This window comes from Dendrobates tinctorius, unplaced genomic scaffold (assembly GCF_039654945.1).
Source record: "Dendrobates tinctorius isolate UK_male_01 unplaced genomic scaffold, ASM3965494v1 ptg000138l, whole genome shotgun sequence".
Lineage (NCBI taxonomy): Eukaryota > Metazoa > Chordata > Amphibia > Anura > Dendrobatidae > Dendrobates > Dendrobates tinctorius.
The window spans coordinates 17038950-17054596 of NW_027361806.1; the positions used below are offsets into that span (position 1 = coordinate 17038950).

General features: G+C 43.7%; 1 protein-coding gene across 2 annotated transcripts in view; it reads left to right on the forward strand.

Annotated features, from left to right (window-relative positions):
* Window positions 1-4921: 4921 nt before the first annotated feature.
* Window positions 4922-15647, forward strand: part of IL23R (interleukin 23 receptor) — a 44376-nt gene continuing 33650 nt past the window's right edge. For both annotated transcript variants that reach the window (XM_073544744.1, XM_073544745.1), the window contains exons 1-3: window positions 4922-5217; window positions 10729-10841; window positions 13695-13973. In XM_073544744.1, coding sequence (XP_073400845.1) covers window positions 10772-10841; window positions 13695-13973 — 349 coding nt within the window. In that variant the 5' untranslated portion in view covers window positions 4922-5217; window positions 10729-10771. The remainder of the gene's footprint in view (window positions 5218-10728; window positions 10842-13694; window positions 13974-15647) is intronic.

The following is a 15647-nucleotide window of genomic DNA, read 5'->3' on the forward strand; positions in this document are numbered from 1 at the left end:
TTCTGCATCAGGGTTTTGACCTTTTGAATTAAAGGAGTGTAATTGTCATGGAATAGGTTAGTGGGGTCTCTAGTTATCATTATTCCCAAATATCTAATAGAATTAGTGGCCCAAGAGAATGGAATCTGCGTACGAATGGTGGAGGTCTGAGAGTGAGGGAGACCAATGTTTAACACTTCAGATTTTGACAAATTGATTTTGAAATTAGAAAGGAGACCAAAATGATGAAAGGCTTGAAGAATAATTGGAAAGGCCTGGGATGGATTGGAGATAAGGAAAAGCAAATCGTCTGCGAAAGCTAGAGTCTTAAGTGACCTCTGACCCACCGTCAACCCCTCTATACGTTGATCTTGTCTGATGCTTTGTATCAAAGTTTCTATAACTAAAATGAACAAAGAAGGCGACAAGGGGCAACCCTGTCTAGTCCCGTTGCTAATCCCAAAACTATCTGACAGGGTGCCGTTGACTCTGACCTTGGCCGTCGGTTGTGAATAAAGCGAGAGGACTGCTGTTATATATTGAGGAGGGAAGCCAAACTTAATCATTACTTGTTCCATAAACCTCCAGCTCACTCTATCGAAAGCCTTCTCAGCATCCGTCGACAAGAGCATCCAGGGCATACCCCGAGTCTTAGCAAACATTATAGACTGAATGACTTTAGTAGAATTATCCTTCCCCTCCCTGCCTCTTACAAAGCCTACTTGGTCTGCATAAATTAGTTTAGGTAAGAAATTGCTTAATCTGCCCGCTAATATTTTAGCCCACATCTTGATATCTGCATTAAGCAGTGATATTGGTCTGTAGCTAGTGCACAGATTGGGATCTTTACCCTCCTTAGGGAGGACTGTGATGTATGCCTCCAAGGATTGTCTAGGGGGGAGCTGGCCTGCTAAATAGGAATTAAACAAAGACACTAGGTGAGGTAACAGTGGTTTTATAAACTTTTTATAATAGATAATGGGAAGACCATCTGGGCCCGGTGCCTTTCCGTTCGGAATAGTAGAAAGAATGTCTAAAATCTCTGTAGGGGTAACTGGGGCAGTCAATAAGGACTGACCTTCAAGAGTTATTTTAGGGAGATGTAACGAGGTCAAAAATTCTTTCATTTTTGCTAAGGCTGTGACTGGCTCCTGCATGCTATCAGGTGTATTTAAATTGTATAAATTTTCATAAAAGTCTTTAAACTCCCTGGCAATGTCTGCAGTCCCGAGAATTGAAGAGCCATCTAAAGCTCTAAGTTGTCTAATAAACGTCTTTTCCTTTTGTTTCTTAAGTAGGGATGTCATAAGCTTACTACTCTTATTGCCATGGAGATAAAACTTCTGTCTACTTCTCATATAAATTTTTGCTGATTTAATGTTTAAAAGGTTTTTTAATGAGGTTCTCAGATCTGTCAGTTCTGACAATATTTTATTTACCTGAGATCTCTTATGTAACCTCTCGAAGGAACTGATTTGATGTAGAATAGACACAACCTTTTTTGATCGCTCCTTTTTCAAATATGAGCCTAGGGCTATAAATTCCCCTCTCATTACTGCTTTATGAGATTCCCACACCATAGGCAAGGGCGGGCCTGAGTGCAAATTATTCTGAAAAAAGAAGTCAAGAGTACTTGTCAGTTTTTCAATGTGAGAATCCGAGTCCAAAAGAGTTTCATTCAGTGACCACGTCCCAGCTGGCCGTGGTAGAGTTTTTATCTCTATGTCAAGAAAAATGGGAGCGTGATCTGAGAGAGAAATGATATCTATATTAGCTTTTCTAACTAATTGGAGATTAGCTGTTTGTACCAGTAGGTAATCAATTCTGTGATAGCTATTATTCGGATGGGAATAAAAAGTGTAATCTCTGCCCGAAGGAAAAAGCGTTCTCCAAGGGTCTATCAGGTGCAATTTTTGTAATGAAAGGTGCAATCGTCTCAGCGCCCTCTGAGAAAGAGCCGATCTGCCCGTTGAAGTATCTAAGGCTGGGTTCAAAGATACATTAAAATCCCCTCCCACCAACAACAGACCCTCAGTAAAAAGTTCCAGAACATTCAATGTTTTACACAGCCAACCTATCTGGTTCCTATTTGGGGCATATAAGTTACACAAGGTAATCTTAGTGTTAGCCAAAAAGCCCTTAATTATAATGTACCTGCCTTCTGAATCAGATAAACAATCGCTCAAAATAAAAGGAACATTTTTCTTTATAGCAATACTCACTCCACCCGACGCTGAACCGCCCGTACTGTGATACCAGGTCGGGTAGCGAGATCTAGACATATCTGGGACTCTCCCTTTTTTAAAATGTGTTTCCTGCAGGAAAACTATACTAGATTTCTTTGAGTGCAAAAGATTCATCACTTGGCTTCTCTTATTCGGAGAGCGTAAGCCCTTTACATTATACGAGGCCACAGTTATAGTGGCTAAGTTCACCTTATCACCCATAATTTGTTAAAGAAGGTAATAAAAAGGATTCCTCCGTCATCAAACCACAGAAATTAAAAGAAAAAAACAAAGAGATAAGAAAAATAACAAAAAACCTAAAAATTATTAAGATAAAACATGAGAAATACAACAAGAACCAACTACCTGTCTGTGGCAGAGGCAGGGGGTCAAAAATACCTCCCATAACAGAACAGGAAAAAACATTTCTGACACACGAGTGGCATATGTTAACTTATACGGCAATTGAATGATATCAACACCTGAATAAATGTCAAACTTAGCAAGCTAAAATAGGATAAAGCATGTCCGAACGGGCCGAGGGGTCCGGCTCCAGTGTGGAAAAAACAAATACAACCGGGAGAAGCACAAGAAAGCTCAGGGGGGTATCTCCTTTTCCGTTCCAGATTTCCCTCTTTTGGGAGTCGAGCGTCTCTTTCCCAAGACCCAGTCCCCCTGTCCTCCAGTAAAAGCATGAACAGGGGGAGGCGTACGATGATCCATGTCTAGAGGAAGCCAGGAAGGAATGTCCATAGGGGCAATGCCAAAAGCGTCCCATATTTTGGGTAAATCTTCAGGGGTCCGAACCATTATTTGCCTACCATCTCCTTGTATAGATATACCAAACGGAAACAGCCATTTATATAAGATTTTACGCGAGCGTAACACCTCCAGGAGGGGCCTTAGGACTCTTCTTTTTGCAAGGGTCGACGGCGCAACATCCTGATAAAGATGAATAGCAGATCCCTCATAAGAAAGATTTTTAATGTCTCTTGAAGCGGACAAAATAGCATTGGTATACAAATAGCTCAGTAGGCCGCAAATCACATCCCTCGGAGGTTCCGTTGGTTTCGGCTTTGGTCTAAGAGATCTATGCACCCTTTCTATTACAATTCGGTCACATGTTTCTTGTGGAATTAAGAGGGCAAAGATCTCCTTAGTAGCTTTTTCCAATATCTCTGTGGAAACACTTTCAGGCAAGCCTTTTATCCGTATGTTCTTTCTGCGACTCCGATTTTCCTGATCCTCTAGGGCCAGAAAAGAGTTGTTAAGCTGTATTCTGTGATAATCTAGATGTTCTCTCATAGCATTGGAGTGGCTAATGATAGAGGACTGAGAGGACTCCAAAGACTCCACTCTATTACCAATGTGTAACAAGTCCGCTCTCATACCAGATATTTCATTAACCAATGGTTTCATAGCCTGTGCTAATAATTTTTTAAAAAACGATCTAGAAAGTTTCCCAGAGTCTGATTGAGTGACATCGCTGCCAGAAGCATCGTCACTGGAATCTGAGTCCTCGGCATGCTCCTCCTCCACAACTTCTACAGGGAGCCTTTTAGCATTAGGCTTAGACGTAGCAGATTTGTTTTTCAAAAATTTATCCATTTCACCTTGTTTGCTTCGATACGCCTCCGCAGTCAGCGGTTTTGCACGCTCTTTATTAGTTTTGACCATTTTGCTCAATTGAAGCGTGCCTAAAATTTACCACCCGTGCGTCAAGAAAAGTCTAGTACAGCATTTTGCTATATAAAAATAACCCCATGTAACTTGGAGGGTGAGGGGTTAAAAATTGGAAACATCTGCGGGGATCCGCTGGAGCCGGCAGAGACAGGGTAGCGCCAACTCTCCACTGCTGCGTTTATATCAGCAGACAGCAGCACTTCTATGTGGGGGGAGTGATATCCCCCGCTCAGGCCTTGCAGAAAGTCTCAACAACGCCGGGGGCCGTCAACAACCTGTCTGGCCCAGAGCCAGCACCCTCCTCCCCCTCATGCAGCTCATGCAGCGACAGCAATCCCCGCAGGCCACACAGACAGCACACCGGGGGTTTCCTCTCACCGCCTTGTGCTCCAACAGGCGAGACCGCTCCCTGCTCTGCGGTCTCACACCTCCACCAAGGGCCTCCTGCGGTCCGGATCTCCGGGTCTTGTACTCAGGGGGATATATAAAGATGGCGCCCGTCTTCCTCCAGCGCCGCAGCACTCTCCACGAGGCCGCTCAGCGCTCCGGTGCCGCGTCTCCACACCACCCCTCACCTTCTTCTCCAAGCCCGGGGCACTCTAAAAATCTTTTTTGTCGCTTTTATGCCGCTTTTATCTGGGCCAAATAAGGCAATTTTGTGGCTAGGAGCGGGAGCTGCCATAAAACACGTCCTCCCTGTGTGAGATCCAGGTCACGCCCCCGCACTTTCTCCTTTCTAGCACTTCCTCCTCTCCAGCTCTTCCTCCTCTCCAGCTCTTCCTCCTCTCCAGCTCTTTTTCCTCCAGCTCCTCTTTCTCTTCAGCACTTCCTCCTCTCCAGCACTTCCGCTTCTCCAGCACTTTCTCCTTTCTAGCACTTCCTCCTTTCCAGCTCTTCCTCCTCTCCAGCTCTTGCTTCTTTCCACTTCATCCTACTTTCCAGCACTTCCTCCTCTCCAGCTCTTCCTCCTCTCCATGTGTCCCTGCACACTTGTGTGGTCTTTCTCTGGTGTAGTATTTCTGATAGATATGTCAGGTTGTGTAATAATCTCTATTTACAAGAAGCCGTTGAGCAATATTCGTGTGTTTTGCACCCTACCAGATGACGGTTCAGTTCCCTTCTAGGACAGGGGACAACATTATTAAGGTCAGGTAGTGTTATCTGGGGCACATCTGTAAAGGTTACATTCTGAGTATTTAGGTTACCGCTGCATTTGCATCTATGTCCTAGATTCTTGATATAAGACTTAGTAGGCGGCTGACAGAGATGAGCAGATAAAGGGGCTTTGACGACAGAGCTGGCACTTCTCCACTACATCTCACAGGATAAGGTAGGTCTGATGGATACCGCTGCATTTTAGGTTTTACACATGTTTAGACACTGTATATAAAAGAGGAATACAATGTACAAACAGTATGAGAGAAGTCTCACACCCCTGAGATGTCTATAAGACTCCTCAGAAAAAGATGATGGACCCTCTTCTTAACCTCTATCTGCGCCTCCTTGGGAGTCCAGTTATCAGGTTACTGAGATCAATGACTCCAAATACAAAATGAAGGGGCGCAGAACTGGCGCAGAGGCTCAGATCAGGATCCCATACCCGTGAGAAGAATAATGAGGGCAAGATTTTAAATTCCCATTTATAATAATGGAATCTTTTTATGTTTCAAACGGTCCTGAAGAAAAAGGATGTCAAGGTGCAACTTCTACTCCTGCACCCTTTTATATGTCTCAAGGTTTTTAACATTGATTTTCTCAATAAGAAAACTTTCCTGGAATGTTATTATATTATTTATAATATATAATGTATCTGCCAAGCCTGAGGTGCTTATCTCTATCTTTTTGTGATCTTTCCACTTAGAGAAAAAGTGCTGAACTTTTCTAAAACTGCTCAAAAATACAAACGTATTCTGAAAAACATACCAAAAACAACTCCAAAAAAGACATGTCATACAGATATATGGATGCAGATTTGAAAAGAAAGCTAAAAAGCCAAACCTAAAATCAAATGTCTGTGAATTCTGCATTCCATGAAAACCCCTCTAATTTGTCTTGAAGGAAAAAAAGTGTGATCTGGTGCTTCGTTAAGACAGCGTACCCAAAAGAGAAGACATTAAGCAACTCCTGGAACTGCCAGGCAAGCATCTGTCTACATAACCTCTCGGTGTAGCCATATTAGATCTCATACTTTGCACTGACTTATTTGTTCTGCGTAGTAGGAGCCCGTAATAGTGGCTCCCTTCTCCAAATAGTCCACCATAATAATTCCTTCAGCGTCCCAAAAAACGGACGCCATAACCTTCCCTGCTGAGCTTGACACTTTGAATTTCTTCGGCGTCGGTTTGTCGGCTCGTTTCCATGTCATCGATTGTTGTTTAGTTTCGGGATCAAAGTGGTGGATCCAGGTCTCATCCATGGTCAAAAAACGTGACAAAAAATTCTCTTTGTCTGCTTGGAACTTTTCGAGATTTGCTATTGAAATGTCAACTCGTTTCTTCTTTTGCGCGTCGCTTAACATTTTGGCACCCAACACGCGGAGACCTTTCTCATATGCAATTCTTTTGCAAGGATTCTTTGAATACTGCCATATGAGATCCCTGTGACCTCAGCTACATGCCTGATAGTCACTCTTCGATCTGCCAACACAACTTCTTCAACTTTTTTCACGTTTTCTTCATTGAGGGACGTGGATGGGCGTCCTTCGCGATGTTCATCTTCTGTCGATGTTCTTCCCAGCTTAAATTCCTTGGCCCAGCGTGCAACTGTGGAATATGGAGGAGAAGAGTCCCCCAATGTTTCCACCAAGTCGATGTGTATGTCTTTGGTAGACATTTTTTTCAAGCAGAGGTATTTGATGACAGCTCTGAGCTCATTTTTTTCCATTTTGATGTTCACTCCTTGGCAGTTCATATTCAAATGAATGTAGCTCCCGGGAATCGTGGCCTAAAGAAGTGATTTTTTTTTTTCCTGGACTAGTGGGTACCTAAGAGAGAAGAAAACATTTTATTTTAATTTCTGTGTGCAATAGAAATAACCGATTATCATTACTTTTGGATCGCCCCTCGTATTGTGAAACAACAACATTTGATTTTCCTGCTCTTTTGGAAGGCTTCTGCACTGTAGCCTTTAAGTCCAATAGATGGCAGCACAACTAAAATGTGCAATGTTTCATGTTAAAAATTATTCACGGATAGGACAAAATAAAAATAATTCAAAAATCCCAACACGGCCTGTGGCCAAGAGTGGTCCTGGTTTGGAATAAGCTTTGGAATAAGCTTTGATTGGCCATGACTAGTGAGCAACATTCTTAATGGCCAGGTAAACTAATTATTAGGCCACGGTCAGTATTTGGTCAGTATTTGACATCAGTATTTGTAGCCAAAACCAGGTGAGGAACAATCACAGGAAAAGTATAATAGAAGCCCGTCACCACTTCTGGATTCATCACCCACTCCTGGTTTTGGCTTACACATACTGACGTAAAAATACTGACCACATTCTGATAATAGTGTGACCGTGGCCTTAAGGAAATATTATCTGTACGGCAGGACACAAAGGATCGCCAGATAATCTCAGAATTGCTGATGGACCGACCCTTGGCCAATACACTTGGTTGATGGAAGCAGGTGGGCCTTGGCTCATGGAATTTGGAGTTGCAATTGGTCCGGCTGCGTTCTCATTGTCTGTTCATATCTGGAATTTGAAAAGAAAATGTGTATTACAGCATCCCATAGCTTGCTAAGCATTGGGAGATCGACTGCTGGGACCCTCCGAATGGAGTTATGCCTGGGGTGTAACTACAATAGGTGCCGGGGTTGCCATCACACCTGGGCCCTGGAGCCTAGGGGGCCCAAAAAGTCTCGTTAACCTATATAAAAAGATCAATGCTATTAAAGACTTGCAATAACTGGGGCCCATTGGAGCTTTTGAATTAGGGCCCATGAGCTTGAAGCTATGCTCCTGGACTCTGCATCACCGTCATGCATGGAGCTGAGGTGCACACGCTCAATCTCAATCATTGTCTATGGGACTGCCGGAAGTAGTCAAGCGCTCTACTCCTCTTTCTCCAGCAATCTCATAGACAGAGAATGGAGCCGAGTTTGGAGACTGAGCATGTGCACCTCTGCTTCCATCAAGAGGGGACTGCAGTGTACCATTTTTGGGATCCCTGGGGGTCTAATAGGATAGAGGATAACTTATTATTTAAGGAATAATTCTTAAATTATTGAGGAAGGGGACATACAATGTGTTCTCCCTAACACCTTAAAAAAATCCTTTCGGTATAGAGATCACAGGAATAGCATAGGGTTCCCTGTTTATAGGGATCTTATGTGTGAATGGCACCAAAAACATCACTTTCTTAGTTCAGGGGGGAATGAGAGCGTTGGTGGAAGGGTCAAGCAGTCATCTGTGGTCGCTGTTTCCTGCGCCATCTCCCTGACAAGTTGGTGCTAATATTAGCAAGAAAGTAGCAGGAAAGTCTGTGGTGCTGAATGTGCCTAGAAAAGCAGCTTTGTAGGGAGGGTCCGACCTTAGTCAGATACCAAGCCCACCCCACCTCAGTGTAGGGTAATGAACAGTTTGTGAAGGATGGCAGATAAGACAGGCCAGGTGCATACTGCATTAAGGCAGCCCGTTCAACGCATAGCATTGCATAATGTGATCGCGTTATGCTATACCGCTAGCGCAGATGCTTCATCAGCGCTAGCAGTGACGGAGCCTCAGACACTGCAACCCGCGTCCGAGGCCCCGTCACAGAATGACGGCACATCGCTAGCGCATGCTGATTATGGCATGCGTTGGTGATGCGCCTGATAATAGGGGTTAATGGCATCCTTAACGGACTGCCATAACGCAGTATGAACCCATCCATAGGGCAAGAAGTAGATATGTCAAAAAGCTCAGAGAACAATGTGGTAAGTAGCAACAGATTCCAAACACGAAGGTAGAAATATTTGCCCCTAGTCCTGAAGCCCCGTAGTTATTGGAGGTAGATCTAGAGGGGTTTAGACACATTGTTTGTAACCTCAAGAGAGGGTGGATGTGCCGGAACAATATAAGACAAGTATTGAAAATATAATGATCAGATTTCCTCTCTCATTAAGGGTGTGTGCACACGCTGCGGATTCTGCTGCGGATTGATCCGCGTGGATTTTGCAAAATCCCCAGGTAAATCCGCAGGTCAAAAGACCTGCGGTTTATCTGCGGATTACCCTGCGGATTATCACCTCTACAATGGAGGAGATGGTAAACCGCAGCGGAATCCGCAGAAAGAATTGACATGTCATTTCTTTCTGCGGACTTAAAACCGCAGAAAATTCCTCAGCGTCTGCACAGCGGTTTTCATTTCCCATAGGCTATAAAGGTACTGTACACCGCAGCTACTTCTGCTGTGGATCCGCAGGACAAAAACCGCTGCAGATCCGCAGCAGAATCCGCAGCGTGTGCACACACCCTAAAAGCTTCAATGAGCAATACAAGAATGCAACAACGTAACATTTGATACTGTTGCTTTCTCACCAGGACTATTAGACGCGTCTTATCTGCTCATCATAAACATTCTGCACTTTTATATCAAACCTACAATCTCTTACTGAAATAGATCGCACAGGAAATGGAAATATACCAGGGTGTATCACTTTGTATATATGTGGATTCCTATTGCTGTTAGATCTAACATTCTGTGTGGATTCTTTCTGACTATATTTATAGTGAGCGGCGCTCAGAGGTTCTTTATTTGATAATAAAATTCTCATTATCTGCAGTCACTACCAGGGGGAGCTCACAGCAGCTAGAATATGGAGTGTAATGTGTATACAGTGACTAGAGTAACTATCATGTCAGTTCTCTGCATTATTCTGCCTTTTAGCTTATATTACAGTGTAGACCTGTATTACCAGTCGTGCACATTTCAGAAATTTCTCAGTATTCAATAGCTGGCTCGATGTCTGCAAAGACTGCGCTATTGTTGCTACAGCAGGTGCGGTGCAGTTATCTGAAGGAGGCGAAACTCTGAATTCGCTTTATTGCAGCTCATTTGTTAACAATGTGTTTGTTGAGCGTTTCGAATGGCAACCAGCAGAATTGTGAGTGCAGCTTTGTAGAATAAGATGTAACAAAGGATCAGTACAAGATAAGTAATGTAATGTATGTACACAGTGACTCCACCAGCAGAATAGTGAGTGCAGCTCTGGGGTATTACACAGGATGTAACTCATGATCAATAATGTAATATTAACAACAAGTCCTCCAATATAACAGTGCCACTCCTGAGTATAATATTTCCTGTACTCAGGAGCTGCATTCAATATTCTGCTGGTGCAGTCACTGTGTACATACATTACATTACTGATCCTGAGTTAAATCCTGTATTATACTCCAGAGCTGCACTCACTATTCTGCTGGTGCAGTCACTGTGTACATACATTACATTACTGATCCTGAGTTACATTCTGTATTATACCCCAGAGCTGCACTCACTATTCTGCTGGTGCAGTCATTGTGTGCATACACTACATTACATAAATAATGGTGACTGCACCAGGAGAATGGGAAGTGCAGCTCTGGCGTACAATGCAGGATGTAACTCTAGATAAGCACAAAATAAAAAAATAGGATTTATTTGTAAAGTCACAGAAGTTCTGTTTATTTAATCTGCTTTATATGTAAAGTGTAAAATTTTTAAAGGTGAACTTGCTTTTTATCAGAGGATTTAGCATGAGGTTCTGAGCTGCAGTTGTTAATTCTCTTATGATACAATTCATTATTTCCTTGATATCAGTGTTATGAAGAGATACACAAGGAAGGTACATATTGTTACATCGCCTTTTTGTTGTTGCAGATGTTATCGCTGCTTTTCATCATGTGATATGTGACATCCAGATATGGAAATCAAGTTTACTAAATGGAATGTAATTTGGATTTTCCATGTATTCACCAGTATATTGTCAGAAGGTGATTATTCACTTATTGTGTGGAATAATTCCAAGTTTATAGCTTGCATTTACAATCAGGCAAACTGCGTATTTTTAAACTAGGACGTTTTATTCCAACTTTCTTTTATCTGTTTTCCAGCAGAGATCAACAGTTCTGCACTCCAATCTGCTGTGAATCCACAATGGAGCTTAAAATAACCCCGTGGAAGTGCAGCACAGTGGAGGCTAGCAGGGCTGAGATGTGTAAGGTGCCTGCTGCAGACAAGACTAATGCTGCAAAACTGCAAATGCTGCACTATTGATGCATATGGCAGAAGATAATACACCACACATGAGAGACGATAAATCCTCTCTATACTACACCACACGGGACACATCCCCTATATAATACACCCCACGGGAAACATCCCCTATATACTACACCACACGGGACACATCCCCTATATACTACACCACACGGGACACATCCTCTATATACTACACCACACGGGACACATCCTCTATATACTACACCACACGGGACACATCCTCTATATACTACACCACACGGGAAACATCCTCTATATACTACACCACACGGGAAACATCCCCTAAATACTACACCACACGGGACACATCCCCTATATACTGCACCGCACGGGACACATCCTCTATATACTACACCACATGGGACACATCCTCTATATACTACACCACACGGGACACCTCCTCTATATAATACACCGCACGGGACACATCCTCTATATACTACACCCCACGGGACACATCCTCTATATACTACACCACATGGGACACATCCCCTATATACTACACCACACGGGACACATCCTCTATATACTACACCACACGGGACACATCCTCTTTATATTACACCACACAGGACACCTCCTCTATATAATACACCACACGGGACACATCCTCTATATACTACACTACACGGGGCACATCATCTATATACTACACCACACGGGACACATCCTCTACTACACCACGCGGGACACATCCTCTATATACTACACCACACGGGACACCTCCTCTATATACTACACCGCACTGGACACCTCCTCTATATACTACACCCCACGGGACACCTCCTCTATATACTACACCCCACGGGACACATCCTCTATATACTACACCACATGGGACACATCCCCTATATACTACACCACACAGGACACCTCCTCTATATAATGCACCACACAGGACACATCCTCTATATACTACACCACACGGGTCACATCCTCTATATACTACACTACACGGGGCACATCATCTATATACTACACCACACGGGACACATCCTCTATATACTACACCACACGGGACACATCCTCTATATACTACACCCCACGGGACACATCCTCTATATACTACACCCCACGGGACACATCCTCTATATACTACACCACACGGGACACATCCTCTATATACTACACCACACGGGACACATCCTCTATATACTACACCACACGGGACACATCCTCTATATACTACACCACACGGGACACATCCTCTATATACTACACTACACGGGGCACATCATCTATATACTACACCACACGGGACACATCCTCTATATAATACACCACACGGGATACATCCTCTATATACTACACCACACGGGACACATCCTCTATATACTACACCACACGGGACACATCCTCTATATACTACACCACACGGGGCACATCATCTATATACTACACCACACGGGACACATCCTCTATATACTACACCACACGGGACACATCCTCTATATACTACACCCCACGGGACACATCCTCTATATACTACACCCCACGGGACACATCCTCTATATACTACACCACACGGGATACATCCTCTATATACTACACCACACGGGACACATCCTCTATATACTACACCACACGGGACACATTCTCTATATACTACACCCCACGGGACACAGTCTCTATATACTACACCACACGGGACACATCCTCTATATACTACACCCCACGGGACACATCCTCTATATACTACACCACACGGGACACATCCTCTATATACTACACCACACGGGACACATTCTCTATATACTACACCCCACGGGACACATCCTCTATATACTACACCCCACGGGACACATCCTCTATATACTACACCCCACGGGACACATCCTCTATATACTACACCACACGGGATACATCCTCTATATACTACACCACACGGGACACATCCTCTATATACTACACCACACGGGACACATTCTCTATATACTACACCCCACGGGACACATCCTCTATATACTACACCCCACGGGACACATCCTCTATATACTACACCCCACGGGACACATCCTCTATATACTACACCACACGGGACACACCCTCTATATACTACACCACACGGGACACACCCTCTATATACTACACCACACGGGACACACCCTCTATATACTACACCACACGGGACACATTCTCTATATACTACACCACACGGGACACATTCTCTATATACTACACCACACGGGACACATCCTCTCTATACTACACCCCACGGGACACATCCTCTATATACTACACCCCACGGGACACATCCTCTATATACTACACCCCATGGGACACACCCTCTATATACTACACCACACGGGACACACCCTCTATATACTACACCACACGGGACACATCCTCTATATACTACACCACACGGGACACACCCTCTATATACTACACCACACGGGACACACCCTCTATATACTACACCACACGGGACACATCCTCTATATACTACACCACACGGGACACATCCTCTATATACTTCACCACACAGGAGAGCTGACAGATCCTTTTTATTGATAGAGCATTGTGTAACATTTATAACTTACTCTTGATGTCACTTTTTGCAGGTATTGTATCATATAACGGAGACCTGATATTTAAACCGGCCTCATTGGTGTCAGTAGGAACAAACCTTACAATAATCTGCATCAATAAATTGAAAACCTGCACTGGATTTAGTACATTTAAATTTGAAGTAAAAGAAGATATGAGGAGTCCGGACTGGCAGAACCACACGACGGCCATGATTCAGCTCATTCACATCAGAGAAGCTTACGGTGTGGTTTGTTACATTGAATGTCATGAACGTCTGCATGTCATCAATATGATGAAGTTACAGGTGGGATGTAAGTGTTCTGTCTAATACTTGTCATTATGAGGTCTTCTTAGATATCACACACTGTATGTTCTGCGCCACAACAAAATCTTTTGCATCATTTTCTGTGTCATGATGTGTAAACTTTCATCTGCCTTCTGTTACGGTGTAATTAAGTCTGTTGAGTATCTTCTACTGTTGATGCAAGTTACGTCTTCTTGTAAAACAAAACCATATAATTTACTTTTTTTTTATAAAGTTTATAAAAAAAAACCATTAAATTATACTGATCCTGTTTTTCAGCCATTGCACCTTGATCTACAGCTCCTAACACAATGTGATGCCCCTGCAGTGCACACACCTGATACGATGCCCCCACAGTCTCCACACACAATATGATGCCCCCACAGTCTCCACACACAATATAATGCCTCTGCAATCCCCACACACACAATATAATGCCCCACAGTCCTCACACACAATATGATGTCCTCACAGTCCCCACACATAGCATGGTACCTCCCACATACAATATGAGGCCCCCACAGTCCCCACACACAATATGATGCCCTCAGAGTCCCCACACATAGCATGGTACCTCCCACACACAATATGAGGCCCCCACAGTCACCACACATAGCATGGTACCTCCCACACACAATATGATGGCCTCACAGTCCCCACACATAGCATGGTTCCTCCCACACACAATATGAGGCCCTTACAGTCCCCACACATAGCATGGTACCTCCCACACACAATATGATGCCCTCACAGTCCCCACACATAGCATGGTACCTCCCACACACAATATGATGCCCTCACAGTCCCCACACATAGCATGGTACCTCCCACACAATATGATGCCCTCACAGTCCCCACACATTGCATGGTACCTCCCACACACAATATGATGCCCTCACAGTCCCCACACATAGCATGGTTCCTCCCACACACAATATGAGGCTCCCACAGTCCCCACACATAGCATGGTACCTCCCACACACAATATGAGGCCCTCACAGTCCCCACACATAGCATGGTACCTCCCACACACAACATGATGCCCTCTCAGCCCCCACACATAGCATGGTACCTCCCACACATAATATGATGCCCTCACAGTCCCCACACATAGCATGGTACCTCCCACACACAATATGAGGTCCCCACAGTCCCCACACATTATGGTGTCGCATTTGCCCAGGTCTGTCATATTACAAGAAGAATAATAGGGGATGATCCTGCTGCAGCCAATTGTTTACAGCCAAGTCTATGGGAAAGCAGAAGGAAATACAATCATAAGGAGGGAAAAGGAGAGAAATTACTGGGATTTTATGTTCACATATTTTTTACTTTTTCTTTCTTAATAGGATTAATATTTGTAACTGCTTTTGCCTTTCCTATAAACTGTCCACACAGGTTTCTTTATTGTTAATTCTCTTTTTTTATTTTACCGTTACTAGTTTTATATTGTATCATAGTAAAAGTTTGAAAAAACATAGCAAGGTGGCTCAGTGGTTAGCACAGCAGCCTTGCAGCGCTGGAGTCCTGGGTTCGAATCCCACCAAGGATAACATCTGCAATGAGTTTGTATGTTCTCCCTGTGTTTGCGTGGGTTTCCTCCGGGTTCTCCGGTTTCCTCCCACATTCTAAAGACATACTGATAGGGAATTTAGATTGTGAGCCTCAAACAGGGACAGCG